The sequence below is a fragment of the Corythoichthys intestinalis genome, chromosome 17 (genome assembly GCF_030265065.1).
Source record: "Corythoichthys intestinalis isolate RoL2023-P3 chromosome 17, ASM3026506v1, whole genome shotgun sequence".
Classification (NCBI taxonomy): Eukaryota; Metazoa; Chordata; class Actinopteri; order Syngnathiformes; family Syngnathidae; genus Corythoichthys; species Corythoichthys intestinalis.
The window spans coordinates 27,943,584-27,968,191 of NC_080411.1; the positions used below are offsets into that span (position 1 = coordinate 27,943,584).

The 24,608-nt window shown below is 40.7% G+C and overlaps 1 protein-coding gene across 2 annotated transcripts; it reads left to right on the forward strand.

Moving 5' to 3' along the window:
- The first annotated feature begins 202 nt into the window (after positions 1 to 202).
- Positions 203 to 23,797, forward strand: fut7 (fucosyltransferase 7 (alpha (1,3) fucosyltransferase)). 2 transcript variants are annotated; one of them, XM_057819662.1, is made up of 3 exons: positions 203 to 341; positions 12,822 to 12,907; positions 17,316 to 23,797. In XM_057819662.1, the coding sequence occupies exons 2-3, from the start codon at positions 12,884 to 12,886 to the stop codon at positions 18,369 to 18,371; spliced, it is 1,080 nt and encodes a 359-aa protein (XP_057675645.1). In that variant the 5' UTR covers positions 203 to 341; positions 12,822 to 12,883; the 3' UTR covers positions 18,372 to 23,797. The 2 variants fall into 2 exon arrangements, with proteins under 2 accessions (XP_057675645.1, XP_057675644.1); XM_057819661.1 differs by lacking the exon at positions 203 to 341 and having other exon boundaries at positions 12,783 to 12,907.
- Positions 23,798 to 24,608: the final 811 nt, after the last annotated feature.

Genomic DNA, 24,608 nt, shown 5'->3' on the forward strand with positions numbered 1-24,608 from the left:
TTAACTGGGTGTTGTCTACATATACAAACACACTGATTAGCATGCTTACAGTCGACTGAGTGAGCTGTCTTTCAAACAGTATCATTTCCAATTTTTAAGTGAAGGAATACAAGCAAGTATTGCAACATGTGTTGCGTTTTCCTCCACACTTCCCCATCAGCAGCCTCTCAGTTTTAGTACACAAATTACACTGGGTAAGATAAACAGGTTTCGGGCTCAATGATGTGGTAGTCTGTGCACTTGATGTTCAGTGGACTCCACCCCTTCATTTAGTTTTTTAAAAAGGACATGTTCTCAGGAAAAGGCAGAAGGACGGTGAACACCTCTCAGCTCGCCATAAGGTCAGTGGAGTGAAAGAAGTTATGCATGTGTGTATCCTTATAGAATTTGTGTAAAATGAGAGCTGGGTAGCTTCCTAACTGAAACGGCAAGTGACACATGGGTGCCACTGCCAACATAAATCTCGCACCACATCCTGTTCAAAATTTCTATAGAGGTCTCAAACTGTAGAACCTCTGGTTGTGAAAGATTTTTCATGATAATAGTCTTTGTCCGGTCTATGAGAATGGAAGAATTCAGTTCTTATTGGGTACTTGCAGATATTCAGTTTTGGTACTGTACAATGACCACTTGCAATACTGAAATAACACCCATCTGAAAAAAAAAAAAAAAAAAAAAAAATCAGCCTTGAAAAAAAAAAATTATTCATGGTATTGATTCAACTTTATATATGTTGTGGAGCTTTGCATCTTTTTTTTTTTTCTCTAAATCTATCTTCCAAGATCTTTCAAGCATTCAATTTCCAAATAATTTTCATGACAGGCTCTCATAGACATATTAAAAAAATATTTAAATAAATTAATTAAAAAAAAAAATTTTAATTAAAAAAAACAAACTAATCTGGATGCCATGACAGTTAGTGACTATAGGCAAATATAAAATCTGCCATTCCCAGGGGAAATTATTGAAAGGGTTGTTTTTTAGCAGATTCAGGCTTTTATGACCACAGTCCCGAGTCTGTGCGTATCCAGGTCCTAATTTAGATGCATGTAAATCATCTGTTCTGGTATAACTGGATGTCAATGCCGCATTCGACAGTTGATCAGTTTATTACTCAGTAGCTACTGCTCAAAATTTATTTATAAGAGAGAGATTTCTTTCTGTCAATCAGAAAGCATGAGTCAAACCAAATTCACAATGTGGGGTTCCTCAAGGATCCATTTTCATACCGCTTCAATTTAACATCTTTTTGCTTCCTTTACCTCAGATTATGTAAAATATAACATCTCATATCACACCGATGCAGATGACGCAGCATTTTACATTTCCGTGTCCCCACAGACTATACTTCTTTTAGTCTTACTGAGTAAATGTACAGTATTCATTAACTCAATGAATGGATGTTCCAGAATTTTCTCCAGCTAGATGTATGAAAGACGGAGGTGATCATTTTGGGCCCATAAAAAAATAAAATAAAATAAAAAAAAAAAAGGAAAGGTCAAAGATCAGCACTCACCTTGGCATAATTTTAATTACAGCAGTAAATCAAGTCCGAAATCTTGGCTGAAATACTGACCAAGACCTACACTTCGACAGCCATCTGAAGTTTGTCATTAAATCTGCCAACTACAACCTAAAATTATGGGAAGAATTGAGGGGCAATTGTCCAAACGACATCGAACAACTTATCCACGCATTCATTTTTATTAGCTTGGACTACTGCAATGGTGTACAGTGCAAAAACGCACCTTGAAACTAGTTAAATTCCCTTATTTTCAGCGCAACTCTACTAGAAGTAAGAAAAATTGTCTGACAGTGTTTCAAGTAAATTTTACTCACTTAGGTTTCTTGAAATAAGAAAAATAGATAGCTTAGAATAAGATGAACAGGCTTATTTTAAGATATAAGTCTGTATGTTAATTCTTTAAAAAGCTTGTTTGTCAGAAATGTTCATAAGAATATGTATTGTTTAAGACATTTAATTTACTCACTTTTTGCTTATGTCTGTTAAGCTTATTTTCAGCTAGCTATTTTTCTTATTTCAAGAAATCTGAGTAAAATTTACTTGAAACACTAGAAGATAATTTCACTTATTTCTATCAGATTTACACTGAAAACTAGGGAATTTATTTAATTTTAGGGAGATGTGTTTTTGCAGTGTGATTAAAAGAATCCTTATGCCAATGTCCTTCGAAATACAAGGAAACTGTACATCACATTTCTTATGAAACCATTACACTGGGTTCCTGTGAGTCAAACGATAGACTATCAAATACTACTACTGGTCAACAAATCACTTTTTGGCGGAATCCAAATGAAGGTGCAGGCAAAGGATATCCTGCGACAGGAATAAAATCCTTTTTCATGAATACATACCACAAAACACATGCTGCTCCTCTTAATGCTTCAGGCGACTTTGAAGAGACACACCACCACCAATCACTCCCAATGTTACCTAAATCAAATTTTAAATATGAAACCAACCATATGTAACCAAATTTTCATCAGGAATTTTTTGGCGAGATTTGTCTAGCAAAGTCATGTCTTTTCTGCGAGCTTGCCTTCTCGTAAACGGTAAGTTGTGTTAGGCTTGTATTGTGCCTTTTGCCCTTTCAAGGCCCTCAAAGAGCTTTACGCTACATCTTCATCCACCTACTGGTGACGCAGGACCAACAGCAACGTGGGGCTCAGTATTTTGCTCAAGGATACTTAGGCGAGTCCACCAGGGTGGAGAATTGAACCCACAACCTCTGGGTTGGGGGACAACTAGTCTACCACTGAGCCACACCACCCCCCAAGTGTGTAGAAATGAATGTCTGATAATGTAATAACCAGTTTTTCAATATTTTTCTTCAATAGTCATGCATCAAAGAGAACCGCGTTCTATAGTTGTCTGGGGTGTGGTTAGACTTGAAATTGGTTCAACAATTTATTAACGCTGATGAGCAGGTTTAGCCTGACAGGCATAACAGAATAACAGTTTGCTTGAGGTAACAGTTCACTTGAGGTAATAAATCCATTACGATTTGAAGGTAAAGTCGATTTTTTCTTTTACAGGTTTTTTAATTCTCTTAACGAACACGAGATGATGACACACAATTCAGGAACAAAAATAAAGTACCAAGTTTACATTTAGTGAGGAATAGACCAGAGAGAAACCGGCCGGGACACACAAAATGTGTCCCTAATCTCGGCGCGGATACCGTTTATCTCTGCTGGCTTCCAAGAAACTGTAGAAGAAAAAAAGCCAGCCTAGCGCTACCTCTCGCTAGACATAAGTCCTTGTATGCAAATAAAGCATACAGATTCAAAGATATCATGTACAACCATGTGCAATGAAGATACTGTATGTATTTGTGTGAATAAATGGAAATATATATCTACAGATTCATTCAGTAAAAACATTCATTCAAACAAATCACTCAATCAATCGTTCACCCCCTTCATCCCCACCACCAAATGAATCATATTCATGTGTTGTGGTCCTAGCACACACTCCCCTCTACTGGCTTTTATTGTTGTAACACTTCCTGTTTTATGTGGCGCGAGTTCAACCTTGGCAGGTTGGGAGTGCACCTGCAGCTCACAATTAATCAACATTCCTTTTAAGGAGCGGCCTGGGCAGCAAGCAGGTGCTAGATGATTCTGCCAGTCACCATTGGTACATCGGCCAACTAAGCTCGTCGGTTTTGACGAGCTTGTTTTTTTTAACGTGTGACTACTTCCGTTTTTACCGTAAGGACAACCCATCCATCCAAGCCCTCGCAGCTGCAGCCATTTACCAAACAACCCATCAGCCGCTCAACACCGTGCCACTGTTCAATAAAAATTCTTCACTCCACACCTGTTTCCTGTTCGCACTTTGGTCCACATAGACTTTGCCTGCCTTTTCGTAACATAATCATCTGGCCAGCGGAAATGGACCAAGCGACCGCCGACACTTTCCAAATGGCCCTCGGACACCAGGGAATCCTGCCAGGCAAGCCTGAGCAGGTGCAATGTAGCCTTGGAGAAACGCTCCAGACAATTTCTATGGATTTGCAACAGGTCAAGACACAGCTCTCGCAATCCCCCACTTCCAGGGCCGGTCCTACTCTATCTGTGAGTAGTCCCCCTGGTGGCCTACCGACCCCCCCTTGGCCAGACGTGTTCATTTCAACTCCTGAATATTTTTCTTGGGAGATGGAGTCTTGTGGTCATTTTTTGCTAAATTCCAATCTAGTGTTTAATTTACAGCCTTCTACTTATGCCCCTAATGCTACTCCAGCACTGACGTCCCCTTCTCCTCTGGAGGAGCCCATTCAACTTGAGCGAACCCAGTTATCTCCAGATGTGCGCCGCAGGCACCGCAAAGAAAACCTTTGCTTTTACTGCGGACAGATTGGACATGTTGCGATATCCTGCCGAGTACAACCAAAGGACAGGGCTCACCAGGTAAAAAGCACACTAGTGAGCCAAACTTCCTCAGATCCTCGTCTTCTGTCACGACTCATACTTCCTGCGGCATATCCCATGGTTTAGACGCTAAGCCACTTCAGGTTCTCATTGATTTAGGTGCTGACGACAGTTTCATGGACGAAAGATTTGCTAATGAAGCCAAAATCCCTCTCGAACCCCTCGGGGTCCCCAAGGTAGTAGAAGCCATACTCTGTAGAAAGCTGTTTTCGGTAACCCATCGCACCATCCCTCTCATGCTCAAGGTCTCGGGGAAATCATCATGAATTAATACAATTGTTTATTATCTCCTCGCCAGTAGCACATGTCATCCTTGGTCTCCCCTGGCTTAAATTCCACAACCCTAGTATCAACTGGACAGAGGGAAAGATCGTGGGATGGAGCAATCACTGCCACTTGGAATGTCTTTGCTCGGCACACCCACTTGGCAGACCGGTAGGAGACCCAGCCTGTCTGCCAGTGCCTCCTGACCTCACCAATATGGCCCCTGAATACCATGACTTGGTGACGGTGTTCAGCAAGGACCTCGCCCACACTCTGCCTCCCCATACCCCCTATGACTGTGCAATTGATCTCCTGCCAAGGGCTCCCCTTCCAACAAGCAGACTCTACAACATATCCGGTCCTGAAAGAGCAGCTATGGAAGACTACATCAGAGACTCCTTGGCTTCTGGTTTCATACGACCCTCTTCCTCTCCTGTTGGTGCCGGTTTTTTCTTTGTGGAGAAGAAAGACTCTACTCTCCGCCCCTGCATTGATTTCCGTAGCCTCAACCAGATAACAATAAAGGATAAGTAATCTTTGCCTCTAATTGACCCTTCTTTTGACCCCTTCTGTCATGCCAGGTTGTTCACCAAGCTTCATCACCAAAATGCATATCATCTCGTCCGAATCCGTCAGGGTGACAAATGGAAGACGGTGTTCAACACTCCTCTTGGTCACTTTGAATACCACGTAATGCCCTTTGGTCTAACAAATGCCCTTGCTGTCTTTCAAAGACTCATGAACAACCTGTTCAGGGATGTTCTGAATCGCTTTGTTTAAATACCTTGATGATATACTTGTTTTTTCCCGTTCCCTAGAGGAGCATCGCCATCGTGTCGAGATGGTCCAGTAGCGGCTTTTGGAGAACAGGCTATTCTTGATGAACCGGTGAAGTTTGTCCTCAGTAAGCTTTTTGGGTTGCATAATCGCCCAGGGGCAACTCAAACCAGACCCGATAAAGGCAGTCATTGATACGCCCACTCCCAGTATCCGCAAAGAACTACAGAGATTCTTGGGCTTTGCCAGTTTCTATCGTCGCTTCATCATGGACTACAGCAAAGTGGCTCTCCCTCTGGCTCACTTCCACCAAACACCCCTTTGCCTGGTCTGAAGCCGCTGGTAAGGCTTTCTCACGATTAAAGTCCCTCTTCACCTCTGCCCCTGTCCTGCAAACACCCTGACACCTCACATCAATTTGTTGTGGAGGTCGATACGTCAGACACTGGAGTTGGAGCCATCTTGTCCCAGCGGAATCCCACTGACCAAAAGTTGCATCCATGTGTCCTTTTCTCTGGCGGCTCAGCCCTGCTGAGGTATGGCCAAAGATGCTTGGGATTTTGTCAATGCCTGCACAGTCTGTGCTCGAGGGAAGGCCTCCCATCAGCCACCCGCTGGACTGCTATGCCCCCTTCCTGTTCCCAGTCGACCTTGGTCCCACATTGCAGTTGATTTTGGAACCGGTCTGTCCCCCTCTAAAGGTAATACAGTTATTCTATCCATTATCGATCGTTTTTCCAAGACTGTTCACCATGTTCCCCTTCGCAAACTACCCTCTGCTCTTGAGACCACCAATCTCCTGGTCAACCATGTTTTCAGGCTTCAGGGCCTCCCCTTAGACATCGTTTCAGATCGCGGTCCCCAGTTCTCTGTGGTGGACCTAGCCCACACTCCCCTCTACTGGCTTTTATTGTTGTAACACTTCCTGTTTTGTGTGGCTTGAGTTCAACCTTGGCAGGCTGGGAGTGCACCTGCAGCTCATCAGCATTCAACATTGCTTTTAAGGAGCGGCCTTGGCAGCAAGGAGGTGCCAGATGATTCTGCCAGTCACCATTGGTACATCGGCCAGCTAAACTCGTCGGTTTTGATGATCTCGTTTTTTGACGCTTGACTGTTTTTACCATAAGGACAACCCATCCATCTAACCCCTCGCAGCCGCAGCAACAGCTACTGACCAATCAACCCACCAGCCTCTCAACACCGTGCCACTGTTCAATAAAAACCCTTCGCTTGTTTCCTGGTCGCACTTTGATCCACATAGACTGCCTGCCTTGCCGTAACAGTCATGGCTCATGCTTGCTTTTTGATTTTGCATGATCTTGATCAAATACACAATATTGTCGCTACCAGCCTACATGACATGCTTGCTGCGGCATAACTCAAATTTTAAAAAATCCAGAAGTTTAATTTATTAATATGGAACGACCAGCACATCATATTTACCTCATTCTCCATTGTATTTTTGTTTCTATGCTCATCAGTATTGTTTTTTGGTAACTCTAGTTAAAGTAGCCGGCTGTCAAATTTGTTGCTCTGAAACGAAAATAATCAAACAATACTAAATTTTTATATAAAATCGTTTCATTGCAAATCAGTATTAAGATGATCATATTGAAATGTCATTTTTGCACTGGAATAAATAAATAATTCCATCACCTCCCTGCTGTCGTCCCATCATTTCAAATCGCCAAATGCTGACGAGAGAATCATTTCTTTACAATACGTCACCTTTCCAATCTCATTAGTCTGTTAAGAAAATGCAGTTTTCATACTTTATCTGGAGTGGGAATGTTTATTTATTTTGGTGGCATGAATGGACTTCCATAAGAACTAGACTGGCTTTAGAGTGCAACTGATGATTTGAACATGAGTCTGTATCATCGACCATACAGATACTTTTAAAAGTGGGTGGGGTGTCTAGTCAGGGCTCAAGGAGGTGCAGCAGAGGACCTGACACGTTTATTACTTTTCTGTTGTCTATTGTGCTCTATCGTAGTAATTTGTTTCCCTTTTCTCAATTCTCTCATGGATGTTGCTGCTGTGTATGCGGGTAGGCACTCCCTGTGATGTTATGCTGTCAGTTATTTTTTTTGTTTGTTTTTTCTTTTGGGGAGTTTTTTTTTTTTTTTTTTTTGCGCTGCTCACTCTAAGTGTTTCGGTATTTATATTCTCATTAAATAGCAACTTTATTATTGACTTTTTGTACTATTCTGACAACTTCCGTAAAAATGACATTTTTAATATGCTATGTTAGAATTTGTAGTATTAAAGCAAATTTCAATATGTTTTAGTGTTGTAACTTGTGGTAATGTGTTGTGATATTTCTAACAGTATGACTGTTTTTTTTCACTATAGTGTGATTTTTGTTCATTGTGTGGTAGGCTTTTTTCTTATTACAGCTTTATTCACTTAACATTAAGACTGCAATACATAAGAAATGATAACTTTATTCCTTGACACATTCACAACATTTTCTCTGGTAAAATTATGATTACTACATCATGTAGGAATTATTACATAATTGACTTTTCTTCTAGTATACCAACTTACGTATTTGTTTAGCAAAAAAAAAAAAAAATCTTTAAAAAGAAATATACATATGACAGATTTTTTTCATACTATTCTGCAAAATCATGCTTTTTTTTGTTGTTTTTTTGGAATATGATATCCTATATACTTTTTATTTTGTAACATTATGAATATTATGTTTTGATGACCTAAATGAGGTATATATGAATATGCTGTAGGATGACATATTTGATCACCTATATTCTCCTTCGTTAACAAACAACTGAAAAGCATGTAGGCTAAAAAAAAAAAAAAAAAAAGTAAATAAATAATAATAATAACAATAAAATAACAAATCCAAGCTATGTATGAAATTTTCTGAGTTCAATTTAGTTAAAGGGTATTGTTGAAGACATATGTCATTCACAGAAAAAAATAATTTTTCAATGTTTGTTTCTGGCCTGTAAGATATAAACTGTATATATTAAAAAAAAAAAAACAACGTCTCTTTGGCATAAAGAGATTAGAGGCAACTGAACAACTGATATCCTCTCCAAATTTAGAAATGTTGAATGAAACAAAAAAAAAAAAAAGGGGGAAAAAGTGTCAGAGAATTTTTTGTTGTTGCATGGATTCTAGACATTTAAGAGAACCGTCGCCTCAAGTTCCTCTTTTTTGTATTGCGTAAACATTCGAACTTGTGGTTTCAAGAAAGCCGTCTATTGCATAATCAATTTTTTGTCCCTGCTTTACTTAGTGATTTTAATGTTTTCCAGAGGACATCAAATCAATACTATAAAGAGAAACTGACCCCAGATCAAGAAATGGTCATTGTGGTCTTATCCAAATTTCTAGTTTTTCAAGCAATCATTATTGTAATGTGACAGGATGAAATAGCTGGAAGTAAGATACAGTATGGGTGGAATAGTTACTATAATTTTTGATACATTTATCCTTTTAACCCTACTGTTCAAAAAGGCACATTCAACCAGCTTTGAGTCTGAAGTCAAAATAGTGGTGTTGATGAATAAATACAGATTGTAAAAGCATACTGTACATGGTCAGTGTAAAATTTATGTATTTCTATTCTGTTGTCAAAATGACCCAAAATGAGTAAAAACTCAAAGTATAGGACTTGCAAATTGAATTGGGACCTGTCAGTCTTGACTTGGGACTTGAATCGGGTCTTGAGGGCAAAGACTTGAAACTTACTTGTGACTTGAAACAAAGACTACCTCCAATTTCATTTCTAGTTTTTGCTTTACGAACTTGTTCTGAGTTTTATCAACTCCTTGTTTTGTCTTCTGTATCCAAATTTCTTTCCAATGTTGGTGTGTATTTTTTTTTTTTTTTAATCATTCATCTTCCGTGCCGCCTGTACCTTACAATGGTTTTGAGGGTGCCGGAGCCTTTCCCAGTTACCAAGGGGGTACAGTATATCCTGAACTCGTTGCCAGCCAATCGCAGCCCTGATAGCAGGTGACTGTTCGCCAGATCCGGTGTCAGCTCATCAGATTTACATAGCAATCACGTCCGTTGAACGTCAGTGCACCAGATGCGACCAGGATCATCATCAATCCGACTGTCCAAATGATAGGTTACACACTGTTCCGGGGCGGACCGTGCAGACCGGATGCGCTCAAAATCTGAAATTTAAAAGTCAACGTGTGACGTCACAACAGTATGCACCTTGACGGCGGGCATCCGCGCTGCGACACTAAACAGAAGAACAGGCAGGAGTCAGGACACAGCATCTTGGTGGCAAATTCTTATGGTAAGAGTTTTATTCAAAGTCATAGAAGTCACTGCTTGATAGTTATTCAATCGAGAGTTAATAAAAATGGCCGGTGTATTCAAGTGCTCTGCCATGTCTGCAAGTACGTAATTCAAAAATTTGTTGCAGAACAATATATGGAGGGAGAAAGCATTTACTCTGTTTTGCTGTAAATGTTTCAATGTTGGAATACTGTTAGGGACCCTGCCCCCTAAGCCCCACGCCTCCTCGTGTTTGTGTATATGTGTCACTTTCTTGATTGCATGATTGGACCGATAGGTGAGCCTGGGACCAGGTGCCAGTGATCATCGTCAGCAGCTTACTTAAACCGGTCCTTGGCCTCACATCATCGCCAGATCAACAACTCAACTACAAGATTTTGTGACTCCAGCTTTCAGCTAACAAAGTATCTTGTAATCCTGATACTGAGGTCATTTTTGTTTCTTTTCTCCCTAGGTCCTGTACTGCTTGCCTCCCAGAATGCCTGCCTGCCCTGTTCTATCACCAAACTGCCCACTGGATTCTTGAGGCACTATCTGCCACTCCCTCTAATCGTCAATAAACTCTTGTTTACCACTGCCAGTTTGCCTCCCGTCTCGTTTTGGTCCCCTGTTACCCCAGAACCTTAACAAATACTATATGTTGTATATTGTTGTATATTGTGGAGTTGCTTGTTCCAATTATGAAAAAAATTGTAATGTTACGGTGCATTTGCATTAATATCCATCCATCATCTTCCGCTTGCTCCAGGGTTGGGTCGCGGGGGGGTGGGAGGGGGGGCAGCACCTGTTACAGGGAAGCCCAGACTTCCCTCTCCCCAGCCACTTCAACCAGCTCCTCCAGCGGGATCCCAAGGCGTTCCCAGGCCAGCCAAGAGACATAGTCGCTCCAGTGTGTCCTGGTCGTCGCCGGGGCCTCCCGCCGGTGGGACATGCCCAGAACACCTCTCCGGGGAGGAGTCCAGGAGGCATCCGAACCAGATGCCTGAGTCACCTCGGCTGACTCCTCTCAACGCGGAGGATGACCGAGCTTCTCACCCTATCTCTAAGGTAGAGCTTGGACACCCTGCGGAGGAAACTCATTTCGACCGCTTGAATCCGGGATCTTGTTCTTTCGGTCACGACCTACAGCTCTTGACCATAGGTGAGGGTAGGAACGTAGATCGACTTGTAAATCGAGAGCTTTGCCTTTCGGCTCAGCTCCTTCTTCACCACTACGGACCGGTGCAGAGTCCGCATTACTGCAGATGCTGCACTGATCCGCCTGTCGATCTCCCGCTCCCTACTACCCTCACTCATGAACAAGACCCCAAGATACTTGAACTCCTCCACTTGGAGCAGGATCTCATCCCCGACCCGGAGAGGGCACGCCACCCTTTTCCGACTGAGGACTATGGTCTCGGATTTGGAGGTGCTGATCTTCATCCCGACCGCTTCACACTCAGCTGATAACTGCTCCAGTGAGATTTGGAGGTCCCGGCTCGATGAAGCCAAAAGCATTACATCATCTGCAAAAAGCAGAGATTCAATCCTGAGGTCACCAAACTGGACAAAGCGCAGCCTTGGCGGAGTCAGACCCTCACTGGGAACGAATTCGATTTACTGCCGACAATGCGGACCAAACTCTGACACCGGTCGTACAGGCACCGAAAAGCCCTTATCAAGGGTCTCGGTACCCCGTACTCCCGGAGCACCCCCCAAGGCACACGATTGAACGCCTTCTCCAGATCCACAAAACATATCTAGACTGGTTGGGCGAACTCCCATGCACCCGCGAGGACCCTGTGGAGGGTGTAGAGCTGGTCAACTGTTCCACGGCCGGGACAAAAACCACACGGCTCCTCTTGAATCCGAGATTTGACTTCCCAACGGACCCTCCTCTCCAGCACCGCTGAATAAACTTTACCGGGGAGGCTGAGGAGTGAGTTCCCTCTATAATTGGAACACACTGTCCAGTCCCCCTAAGAAGGGGGACTGGACAACATCCAGAGCCTTTAGGAACTCCGGGCGGATCTCATCGACCCCCGGGGCCTTGCCACCAAGGAGCTTTCCAACCACCTCAGTCCCCAGACTCTGCTTCCTCAGGAAGGCGTGTCGATGGAATTGAGGGCATTAAAGTATTCTCCCCACCGACTCACGATGTCCCGAGTTGAGGTCAGCAGTACCCCATCTTCACTATACACAATGTTAATGGTGCACTGCTTTCCTCTCCTCAGACGCCGGATGGTGGACCAGAATTTCCTGGAAGCCGTCCGGAAGTCGTTTTCCATGGCCTCGCCGAACTCCTCCCATGTCCGAGTTGTTGCCAAGGTGACCGCCGAAGCTTCTGTCTGCTTGGCCAACTGGTACCTGTCAGCTGCCGCCGGAGTCCCACAGGCCAAAAAGGCCCGATAGGCCTCCTTCTTCAGCTTGACGGCATCCCTTACCGCCGGTGTCCACCAGCCGGTTCGGGGATTGCCACCACGACAGGCACCAACCACCTTACGGCCACAGCTACAATCGGTCACCTCAACAATGGAGGTGCGGAACATGGCCCAGTCGGACTCAATGCCCCCCACTTCCCCCGGGACAAGGGGGAATGTCCTCTGAGGGATAAGTTCCATCGGAGGTGGGTGTTGAAGCGCTTTCTGACAGAAGATTCTGCCAGACGTTCCCGGCAGACCCTCACAATAAGTTTGGGCCTGCCAGGTCTGGCCAGCATCTTCCCCCGCCATTAGAGCCAACACACAACCAGGTGGTGATCAGCTGACAGCTCCGCCCTTCTCTTCACCCGAATGTCCAAAACATGTAGCTGCAAGTCCGATGACACGATTACAGAGTCGGTCATCGAACTGCGGCCTAGGGTGTCCTGGTGCCAAGTGCACATATGGACACCCTTATGTTGTAACATGGTGTTCGTTATGGACACACCGACGTGAGCACAGAAGTCCAATAAAAAAACAGGACGGGGAGACCATGCAAACTTCACATACTATATTATTATTTCATATCATATCATATTATGTATATTCACCTAACATCTAGTGATTCATGTGTTCCTTCAGGACTTCTCAACAATCAAGCCAGATTGGTGTTGTTTGACTTCATGTTCTTCTGATCTAACAGGATGGCAATGCTGTTTGATCTGTTGGTGAGTCCTCATCGGAATTAAGCAATGCGATTCCATGAAATATTCAATTTTATTTTTCTTGTCAACTCAAAAAACATTTTCATTGACCACCTAAAAAAGACAGTTTGTATCAGCTAATTGGTACAAATTGTGCATCTGAAAGATTACATCCAGTAAAAGGCATGGCGTAGGCAAGGGCGTAGGTTTGCATAGGGACGGTAGGGACATAACACTACCCATATGTTGTAAGGATATAATTGACCCTACCATTCGTATTAAGTGAATTATTTTCATTATGTTCAGACTTAGATGTACCCCTTTTCACTCGCTGAATGTGCCGGTCCATTTTTGCCCTCAAACGTACGTTTGATAGGCTGATGACTTGCATTTATTTACATTATTTATTCAAAAATATTTTTATTTGCAGCCTATACAGACATTTTATTCCAGATAAGCATACATTAATCATAATTAGGTAAAAGTTTGGTTGTGCTTGTGCGCGAAAGCAGTAGTGTTTTACCTAAAGAAAGGCTCCATTTTTATTTATTTTAATGTTAATATAATTCATGTTCAAATATTGTACTTTAAATTTTCTAACAAAATCTAGACATTTATTCTGGAAATTTTAAAAATATTTCTTTAGTAATTTTTGAAAACAAAGGCTTGAATCGAACGGCACCTGAAAGTATAATTCAATATAGATTTATTTTGCATTGATCATTTAGCACATCAATTAATTAGGTTCATAATCGTGAGAAATGTAGTCCTGACCCCCGCTCACTCAATCTGTTTGGTCTTATTAATGTCCCGTCTCCAGCAAAAAGTGTACATGCAAGTTATGCTGTTATATCGTCAATGTTGAGACCAAACCTATGTCCTTCTAAGTCCCACAAGGCACAATCCTTCGACCCCTTCCTTTACTATATTCTTCAACTAGTTCAAATACCAGATGACAATAATCACATCTCTTTTTGACTCACCCTCCTACTCAAACTATGTTTTTTTTTTCTCTCAGCACAAACTTATCTAAATGAACTGTTGTTATAATGATACTGTACAATAACCCATTACATAACCAAATTAAGGGGAAAAAAACATTAAAGAGAGAAAAAAAAATAGTATTGAAGCATTATTTGTCCAAAGAGCATGAGTGCCCTGCCCCTCTAGTGGAGAAAATACTTCCTAGTTTAAATAGTGAATACTGTAGTTCTGCCGTAGTTACTATTATGAAATTAAAAGGATCATATCCCCGGTTTTCTGTGGTCAATCAGTGCCAAATAAAAACTGGGAGAGTTTTAAATCCGCGTTTTTCGATTTATGTTGAGGGGAAATATGTCAGGGCAAAGTCGGCAAAGTCGATGTGGACCAAAGTGCGACCAGGAAACGGAAGTGGAGTGAAGGGTTTTTATTGGACAATGGCTATGGCTATGGCTGCGGATGAAGCTCTGGCTGTGGCTGGGGCTCAGGCTGTGAGGGCTTCATGGGTGGGTTTCCTGATGGCAAAAAAACAAGATTACTCTAGAGTTCGTTAAACGATTGTCAAAAACTACAGGCGTAGTTGGCCAATGTACCCCTGGTGACTGGCAGAATTATCTGGCACCTGCTTGCTGCCCTAGCCGCTCCTTATAAGCAGTGTAGATCGCTGATGAGCTGCAGGTGCACTCCCAGGTGAGCCAAGTTAGAACTGATATCTTACAAGCCAGCAGAGGGGAGTGTGGGCAAGGACCACCACAAAATACTTCATTTGTTACGGTGCTTTAAAGACATGTGATTGAACAGGCTTGCGTGATCATACAACGGCGAGCTTGCGTCTGATTGGTGTAATGGAATCATGTGATTATTGTTGCGACGTCTCATTGGTGAAATCGGTAGAGCTACTCTTAGCATCGCTAGCTGAAAAAAATTATAAATTTGATATGTAGAATAAAGAGGAAAAATGTAACGACTTGTGTAGCCCAAAGTAGCGGATTAAGATTAGCGTTTTTTCTTCACAAATCTATTCAAGTAAAAAAGTATGGCTTAGTAAAACTACTCTTAGAAGTACATTTTTCTCAAAAAGTTACTCAAGTAAATGTAATGGAGTACATGTAACGTGTTACTACCCGACTCTTCATTTAATCTATTTCTTGTTTTTTGTTCTTCTCCTTTCTCCGTCTTATCTTCTAATTTCCTTTCTGCCATCCCCATAACTTTTTCCTGCTCCCTGCTTTTTTCTAAAAAAATGAAACACAATAAATGTGCACAAATTTTTTTTTTTTAATAATATCATACTCCTATGAGATACATTAAAATTGTTCAGTCCATAAGGACACTCAGATTACCATTCTTCGTGTCAAAGCAGCTGAACAGGATAGGTTGAAACCTTTAAAGGCCTGCAACAGGAAGCAATTGTCAGAGAATCCCAAAATTTAAAAGTCTTAATGGAACCTTTTTTACCAATTTGTAAAAAGAGAAAAATCAAAATGAATATATGTAGGAAGCATTCTAATATTTATAACCCTTGCTAAATCCAGATTTTTCTCCCCTTATGGGACCTCCACATGCATGTGTTAACTTGCATCCATCAATTTTGGCAATAAATGGTTAAAATAACAATAGCAACGGCAAGGAAGTTGCCGACATAGTTTCATGTTGATCATAACCAGAGGTGGATAGAGTAGCCAAAATTTTTACTCAAGAGTAGTGTTACTTCAAAATAATATTACTCAAGTCAAATTAAAGGAAGTCATCCAAAAAATTGTACTGAAGTACAAGTAAAAAATTATTTGGTGAAAAGAATACTCAAGTAATAAGTAACACTGTGAGTAAGTGCTTATATTTATTGTTGGATTCTTTTTTTTTTTTTAAACAATGATATTTTGTTCTAAACACAAAGGTATCTATATGGACTATTGTTATAATGAAAATGTACAATAACCCATTACATAACCACATTAAGCCAAAGAAATACAAAATAATAAAAAAATAAAATAAATCATTGAATGGCGTACCGCAAGCAACACGTCACTTTTGCTCATTAATATTCATGACGTTAGCAATTGTTGCTAGGCGGGTCAACCTCCCGCTTGTCCGTAATAGTAAATACATGGAAATAGTGTACGAATGAGATGTTTATTGTTCTAAACCTACCAATTATTTCCGAAAATGATGTTCACTGGTAAAGATGTGGATGAACATACAAATGTTCAGTTAAAGAGATGGCTTGAATGTCGAGGGGTGAAAAAGACAGGAAAAATAGCTGACCTGATCCAGAGTTCGCTTTTTTATCATCACCTTTTTCTTGTGTGCATTGCCTTACGCCATGACAATGACATTCTTCTGTTTCAAGAATCTACCCTTTACCACCATATGCCCTGTCTTTCTTATATATTATATCCTCTGGTTGTCTTGCGTCTCTGACCATTCTTGAGGGTAATTTACATTGATATATTTGTGTAGCGATCACAAATGCTACTCAGTGACAGCCAACGAACACTTTTAATTTTTTCATTAATAGCAAATCTTAATTCTATAATTTATTTACACTTCCCCCCATACTTAAGTTATTTTTTTAAAACAGAAAAGGTAACAGTGGCAGTTAGATACCATTTTAATTTTTTTCAGGTCATTCATTGTCAGACAGAAGCAGTATGGCAAAACGCTGCGCTAAAAAATAAGTACAAATATCATAATAGCTTACCTTTTCGTCCTCTGTAGGACCATGGCCCCCAACAAAATGTTTACTGCATGTGAAATGTTGAATGGCGTCACCTTGCTGCCGTTATACTGGTCTTTCTTTACATTTTTTGGTTGCGGGAAACATATGAAGAAAACATCCTTCATATGTCGTAATGTGTAGAGTCGTTTCTACAAGTTCCATAGCAGCGGTGATTTATCGGCATGTTCTTTTTTGAAAGATTACCAGAGAAAACAAGCAGAAATAACATGGACTGTATGCAAGGGCGTGTCTATAATGAGTCATGTTGAGGGCAGCGCTCTATATCAAATACTTCATTTTTCATGGTGCTTTAAAGATACCTCATGATTGAACAGGCTGGCATGAAAATAAAACAGCAAGCTTGCATCTGTTTGGTATGATGGAGTCACATGATTATTGTTGCGACGTCTCATTGATGAAATCCGTAGAACTACCCCAGTAATACACCAGGCACATCTCTATTCTTGGCATCGCTGGCAAAAAAAAAAATCTAATATGTACAATAAAGAGGAAAAATGTAACTATTCTTGTGTAGCCCAAAGTAGCGGAGTAAGTAGCGTTTTTTCTTCACAAATCTACTCAAGTAAAAAGTATAGCTTAGTAAAACTACTCTTAGAAGTGCATTTTTCTCAAAACGTTACTCAAGTAAATTTAACAGCGTACATGTAACTGTTACTACCCCCTTCTGATCAAAACAGTAAAGCAAAAACCATTTTCTTCTTTATTTTCCAGAATTGTAACCGTACCAAAAGGATTTCCTTCATGAAGAAGTGTCTTCTCCTATTTCTCCTCTGTGTATTACCTCTGGCTTTTCTTAAACTCCAGCACACAGAAATAATCGTAGACACAAAACAGCACAATTCTGTGACAATTCTACTGTGGCACCGACCGTTTGGCGCGTCTTATGACATGAGTGGTGATCCATGCTTGGGCCTCCACAACAACACACCGCTCTGCAAGGTCACAGAGGACAAATCTTTGTTCCCCAAGGCAGATGTGGTGGTTTTCCACAACTCTGAGATTGCCAGGGGGCAGGTGAAACTCCCTCTGAATCGTCCCAGGCCGCTGGGCCAGAGGTGGGCCTGGCTGTCGCTGGAGTCCCCTGCTAACAATGGAGATCTGAGGAAATTTGCCAATATTTTCAATTTGACCATGAACTACAGGAGGGATGCCGATATTACGACAAACTATGGCGAGCGGGTTGAGAAAGTGACGAGTGAAGACGCTCACCCGGTGCAAAATGTTACACGGAATAAAGAATTCTTGGCGTGTTGGGTGGTCAGCAACTATAACCCTTCTCACAGAAGAAGTAAGGTGTACAAAGAACTCAACAACATAATACCCGTGAAAGTCTTCGGGCGCTGGACAAAAACTCCCCTAAGCACAGAAGCACTCCTGCCCACAATCTCTCGCTGCTACTTCTACTTGGCCTTCGAAAACTCTGAATTTAAAGATTACATCACAGAGAAGCTTTGGAAGAATGCTTATCTGTCCGGGGCAGTTCCTGTCGTCCTTGGAGCGCCGGTACAGGATTATGAGGCCGTGGCACCGCCTCACTCTTTCATTCATGTCGACCAATTTAAGTCTGTAAAAATGCTGGCTGAGTATTTGCTGCAGGTAGCAGGAGACCAAAAGCGCTACAACGAGTATTTTCAGTGGAAGCAGAAGTGGAACGTGAAAGTGAGGTATAATTGGATCGACAGTCTGTGTAAACTCTGCTCCCACTATGACCATTTGCCTCCTAACAAGGTTTACAGTGATCTGGCAGCGTGGCATCGCGCAAAGTAAGGCTCATTCATGCACAAATATCACAAAATGGATGGGCCATTTTATCTGAATGCTGACGTAAACGTATGCACTTTTGCTTCATATTTAATAACCTTTTCTACAAAGTTTCTAGAGGCCTACTTGTAATTGTTTTGAATATAAAACTTGATAGAAAACAAGGAAAATCTTTACATAACATCCTGTAGCTGTATATATTTTTGGAGACTTTGTGCAATACGTTAAAATATCTGTAAAATTAGTCATGCATGGGTTGTATTTTATGTGAATTCCTGTTTATCGTGAGCAGTGTTGTCACAGATTACTTGAAAAAAAAAATTTAATTACTGCTTATGCCTCCAAAAAGTAATCTACCGTATTTTTCGGACTAAAAGCCGCTAACTTTTTCCCAGCATTTCTACCCTGCAGCTTATATAAAGAAGGATTTTTAAAATTTATTTACAAACGAGCTTCATAATGTTTTGTTAAAAGTAACAAAAAATGGATAATCAGACATATTTTAAAAGAATGGCTTTCAAATTTTGCCATGACACAGCTCTCAGCCACTACGCTAGCACCAATAAAGCTTGCCAGAAGCTCGTCAGTCTTCAAAACTCAGGATTTTATAGATCAATATGACTTCATCTGATACTGTATACTGCTACAAAAGAACAATTTTATCTGGATGGGCATTCACTATTTGCTAGGACAAGAGAACGGGATGCTAGCGTTGATTAGCTGTTTTCAACTGGCACTCAGAGGACTTTATTGCCATAGTATGCTACAACAAAGTTGTTATATACGGGCTAGCGCTAGCTGTTAACCGTTTTTAAGAGGATTTCATCCATATCAAGTTTACAAGTGGATTACTGTATATATCTTTGCAAATGTAGCAACCTGTTTTTTTTAAAGTTAGTTTGTTTTGAAGCATTCAGAAAACACGGGTCGGTGTTGTTGATGCGTGTTTATCTGGTTAATACATTGTTGCTCAATCAAATATTTCTGTGTAACATCTATGTAAATATCCAATGGTAAGATATGGACACTTGCGGTTTATAGTCAGATACGGCATATATGTGGATTTATTTCTAAAATTTTGTGAAATTTTGTTGGTGCGACTTTTAATCAGGTGCACTTTATAGTTCAGAAATTACGGCACTTTATTGATTACTTTACTATAAAAAAAACTAAGTAACTTTAAAAGTAATTTATCAGTTACTTTTTTACAAATTTTCTCCCTTTGCTGCCTCAACATAAGAATGACAACTGAAAAATGTCATCACATGTCATTGAATTTTCCACATAAGGCTTAATCTTTGAGTTAGTAGGGGTTAAATTAGTCGATGGAGTTGATTTCAACCCCCATAACTCGTGCTAGCTTCGCCACTCCGGAACCCTGAAACCAATAACTGACAAACTGCATGGAAATCAACTCCAATGACTATTTGAACCCCAGCTAACCCGAAGATTAAGCCTAATGTCAAAAATTCTGATCGTCCCCTTTAAAATAAAGACCTAGCTGTTAAAATGTTGCCTATAAAAGTTGTAAAGCAATGAAACAAACAACAAAAATGAACAAAATGAGCAAGAATCCTTCGAAGTACTTCATAATGTAGGGTGACCAAACGTCCTCTTTTGCCCAGACATGTCCTCTTATTACGTGCTCTTCGAAGGGTCTGGCCGGGTTTCATAAATTTATGAAATTGTCCGGTTTTTATGATTTTTCACGGAACCAATTTGAAGAGAATCCCTCCGGCCGCTAGGAGGCAGCGCGTACCTGCATTGAGGTGGCTCCGACTAATAGGGGCGGGAGAAGGAGTACATCTTCTTCCTGTTTTTTGTTGGCAGTTTACCCTTTGTTTCATGTGGAATTACCACCATCTAACGACGGTTAACAGTTTGGCAAGAAATCAGACTACAGCAAGGAGTTTTAAGACGTGGCTCCATACACCTTTCTGTAGGTTTCTCTCCTGTTAATGTCGATCACGTGTGTTGAATATTGGGTTATATGTGTAAACAGAGATGCAGTATATTGTATTAGTCTTGTATTAATTATTCTGCGTTCGTGTATTTGGTTGAATCTTAGTATATTTTTAATAGGAGCGCCTGCCAGTTTTTTACGATAAATACGTATATAATGGCAACTGTTGACTTCTGTCGGAGATTTGTACTGCCGTAATCTGTAAAATCCTGTTTGGTGTCGCATCGTTGCGCTGCCGATGATTGTAAACTTTTATAGCAAAGTTTGATTTTGCCTCACCCGATACTCGCTAACAGGGTAGCTATCGGTGCGCTCAGCCACGCTAGGCATTATGGGCAATGTAGTTTTGAACTGCTGCGTTTGGAAACATGCTGGTTGAACAGCTTGTCAGTTTATTTCAGTTATAGTTTGCGAACACTGAATGAGAATAAAATTGAGTGGGAATAACAATTTGTCAACGACAATTGTCGTGATAGTAATTTATAAAAATGTTGAGTTGGCACATAGCCTACTGTGTGTGCGTATTGACTGGACTACATTTCCATGGGTCTGCATTATATATATGTATCTATATATATATATATATATATATATATATATATATATATAATTTTTTTTAATCAATGTTCGTTTTTTTTTTTTTTTTTTTTTAAGAAGAATAAAGCCTGTTGAGTAAAAAAATATTTCCATATAGTGTATAATATATACTAAATACTGAATTTTTCTAACCAGACGGAGGAGGCACACTTTAAATATATTAAAGTTATATAGGCATCTTTGAGTGGACTTCGAGTAAAATTCAAGTAACTCGAGGCCGGGCCGAGTGTCCTCTTTTTTGGAAATCAAAATATGGTCACCCTATCATAATGGGTCCTAATTATTTTTCGAACAGATCATGCGAGTAGCACCTTAGAAACGGTCCTTTGCTTAGCCAAAACTACAGGTGAAGAGGCAAGATGGATGTTACAAGAATTTCTTTAAACCAAAGCTTTCAAAAGCTTCAACAACAACTGAGCCTGAACCAAGGGTTGAACACACACAGTGTCAAGATGTACAGTCAAGTGAAAAAAATAGGACACCCCATTAAATATTCAGTTCTTTTTTAAGAATTGTTCTCACACCAATGTCCGATCTCGTTTTTCTTTATCTCTGGAAAAGAAACTTATTTAATTGCAGGGAACAACTAAAATGAACTTTGTATTACTCGTTAAAGCAAATATTTCAACAAAAATGCATATTCTCACTGAGGAAAAAGTTAGAACACCCTGCCACCTAATATCTAGTTTTACCCCCTTGGCTGAAATAACTTCAGTGAGACGCTTTTTGTAGCCATCTACCAGTCTTTGACATTGGTCTGAAGAAAGTTTGCCCCACTCCTCAACGCAGAATACTTTCAGCTGTGAGATGTTTGAGGGGTTTCTTGCATGTACAGCCCGTTTCAAGTCACCCCACAGCATCTGAATGGGATTAAGATCTGGGCTTTGACTCAGCCATTCCAGGACTCTCCATTTCTTCCTTTTCAGCCAGACCTTGGTGGATCTCCTGGTATGTTTCGGGTCATTGTCATGTTGCAGTGTCCAGTTTCGCTTCAGCTTCAATTTTTTCACAGATGATCTCACATGTTCCTCAAGCAACCTCTGATACATGATAGAATTCATGGTGGATTCTATGATGGTGAGCTGGCCAGGTCCTGCTGCAGCAAAGCATCTCCAAACCATGACACTTCCACCTCAAATAATTCAATTTTAGATTCATCTGTCCAAAGAACATTATTCGTGAAGGCCTGGTCTTTGTCTACATTTACTCGGGCAAACTTCAGTCTGGCCTTCATGTTCTTCTCGGAGAGCAAAGGTTTCCTCCTTGCACACCTCCTATGAAGGCTAAACCTGTGAAGCCTCTTTCTGATTGTAGAGGCATGCACTTTCACATCAACAGTAGCAAGAGCCTGCTGTTAGTCCCATGATGACAATTTAAGGTTTTTGGAGACTTCTTTTAGCATCTTGCAGTCTGCTCTCGATGGGTGAACTTGCTTGGACGGCCAGACCTGGGCACGTTGGCATTTGTCTCACCATGGTGTTTTCTCGGTCTTCAACAGTCAGAGGCACACCAAACTAAATGTAAGGTTTAAATAAGGCAAGCCTCCTTCAAAACACTGGGTAATGGTGTTCTAATCATGTGCACCTTATGTGATACCCGTGTATGATTTTAGCCATTTTAAGAGGGATTCAACGTGGGTGTGTCCTAATTCATTCTTTAACAGAAATTGCATTTATTTAAAATTACATTTTACAGAAAATTATTCAAAATCTTTTTTTTTTTCTGTTATAATTGTTTAGTTGTACTACTTGAATCTCTCAAGATTGTTAAAATTGATATTAAATATCTGTATGACCAAATATGTTAGAAAACACATTTTTTTCCACATGACTGTATATATCGTAAATATAGTACAGGCCAAAAGTTTAGACACATCTCATTCAATGCTTTACAAATGATGGTCCAAACCCCATTGAAAAGGCAACAAATTCCACTTAATAACCCTGATACGACATACCTGTGAAGTCAAAACATTTTCAGGTGTCTGTATCTTGAAGCTCATTGAGAGAGTGCCAAGTAATACGGGCAAAGGGTGGATACTTTGAAGTAGAATAAAAAAACGGTTTTCAGTTATTTCTCCCGCAGAAGTTAAATAGCCTGTGGTTACAAACTGTAACTATCAAATGTACGTAACGGCGGGTTAAAAACTGTAGAAGTGCTGGCTGTCTCAATACCTGTAGGCTTTGTTTAAAGCTTTGTCACATTGTGCTGTAATTCCAATTGGTTCCTTGAATTGGATGTGGAGTTTGGGCAGTGCTTTTGAGCCAGTGCAAATTTTGCAATGCGCAGAGATATTTTTGTCATATTTACTGGACAAAAATGTGAATTGGAAAATGTGAATGGAGCATTTGCTCCAGTGAGCAAATGCAGCCATTTGTGGTATCTCTCCTGCCTCTTTCATTGTTCGTGTCCTGACGAGGTAGCTAGGCTATGTCGTTTTGGCTGCCGCCGCCACAGACTCTCAGCGCTCACACAGCATGGTAATACACGTGACCCGTTATTTTGTCCTCCAATTAGAAAACGTGACATGTGATGTCACTCCCAAACTCAAGAGCATTTCAAATAGAAATGTTGCTCTTTGTACATGACTACAGTATTCTTCATTCTACATACATTATGAGGCAATAACAAAATAGTAACGCATAGGCACTAAGGAGACTAACTTTAATCAGATTACTGGTTTGGAAAAATGTCTTTACAGTCCTCGTTACTGTAAGAAAGTGATCGTATTACAGTGACAACACTGATCGCGAGTAGGTGAAGGCAAAAAACGGTTTAAGGGATATCTTGCTATGTGTGTCAATATACTCTGGTGTTGGGTGTATTAGGAGTGATTTTTTATTTGTCTCACATCAGTAACTGTCATTCTACAATGGTGAATGTAACTTTTTCAATAAACATCATAAGTGCTTTCTGTTGTGTTAGTGTGGTCAACGCAAGTTCGATTGAGCAGCGGCCAAAGGTGATTGTGACATTAATCACAACACCGGCCAATTACGGTGGTGTGAAAAAGTATCTGAACCTTTTGGAAATTCTCACATTTCTGCATAAATTCACCATCAAATGTGATCCGATCTTTGTCAAAATCACACAGACGAAAAAAACAAGTGTCTGCTTTAACTTAAACCACCCAAACATTTATAGGTTTTCATATTTTAATCAGTATAATAGGCTAATAATGACAGAAAGGAGAAAAGTAAGTACGTGAACCATCAAATTTAATATTTTGCGCCCCCCCCCCCCCCCCCCCCCTTGGCAGCAATAACATAAACCAGACCGCTTCCTGTAGCTGCATATCAGTCTGGCACATCGATCTAGACTAATCTTGGCCCATTCCTCTCTACAAAACTGCTGTAGTTCAGTCAGATTCCTGGGATGTCTGGCATGAATCGCTGTCTTTAGGAGTTTAGGTCATGCCACAGCATCTCAATGGGGTTAAAGTCTGGACTTTGATTTGGCCACTCCAGAACGATGCGTTTTGTTCTTCTGAAACCATTATAAAGTTGATTTACTTCTGTGTTTTGGATCATTGTCTTGTTGCAGCATCCATCCTCTTTTTAGCTTCAACTGTCTGACAGACACCCTCAGGTTTTCCTGCAGAACATCCTGATAAACTTTTAAATTCATTCTTCCATTAATGACTGCAAGTTGTTCAGGCCGTGAGGTAGCAAAACAGCCCCAAA

Coding starts and splice junctions, on each gene's coding strand:
- fut7 (XM_057819662.1), top strand. CDS start 12,884: ATGGCAATGCTGTTTGATCTGTTG. Junction 12,908..17,315: donor CAATGCTGTTTGATCTGTTG/GTGAGTCCTCAT, acceptor TTTATTTTCCAG/AATTGTAACCGTACCAAAAG.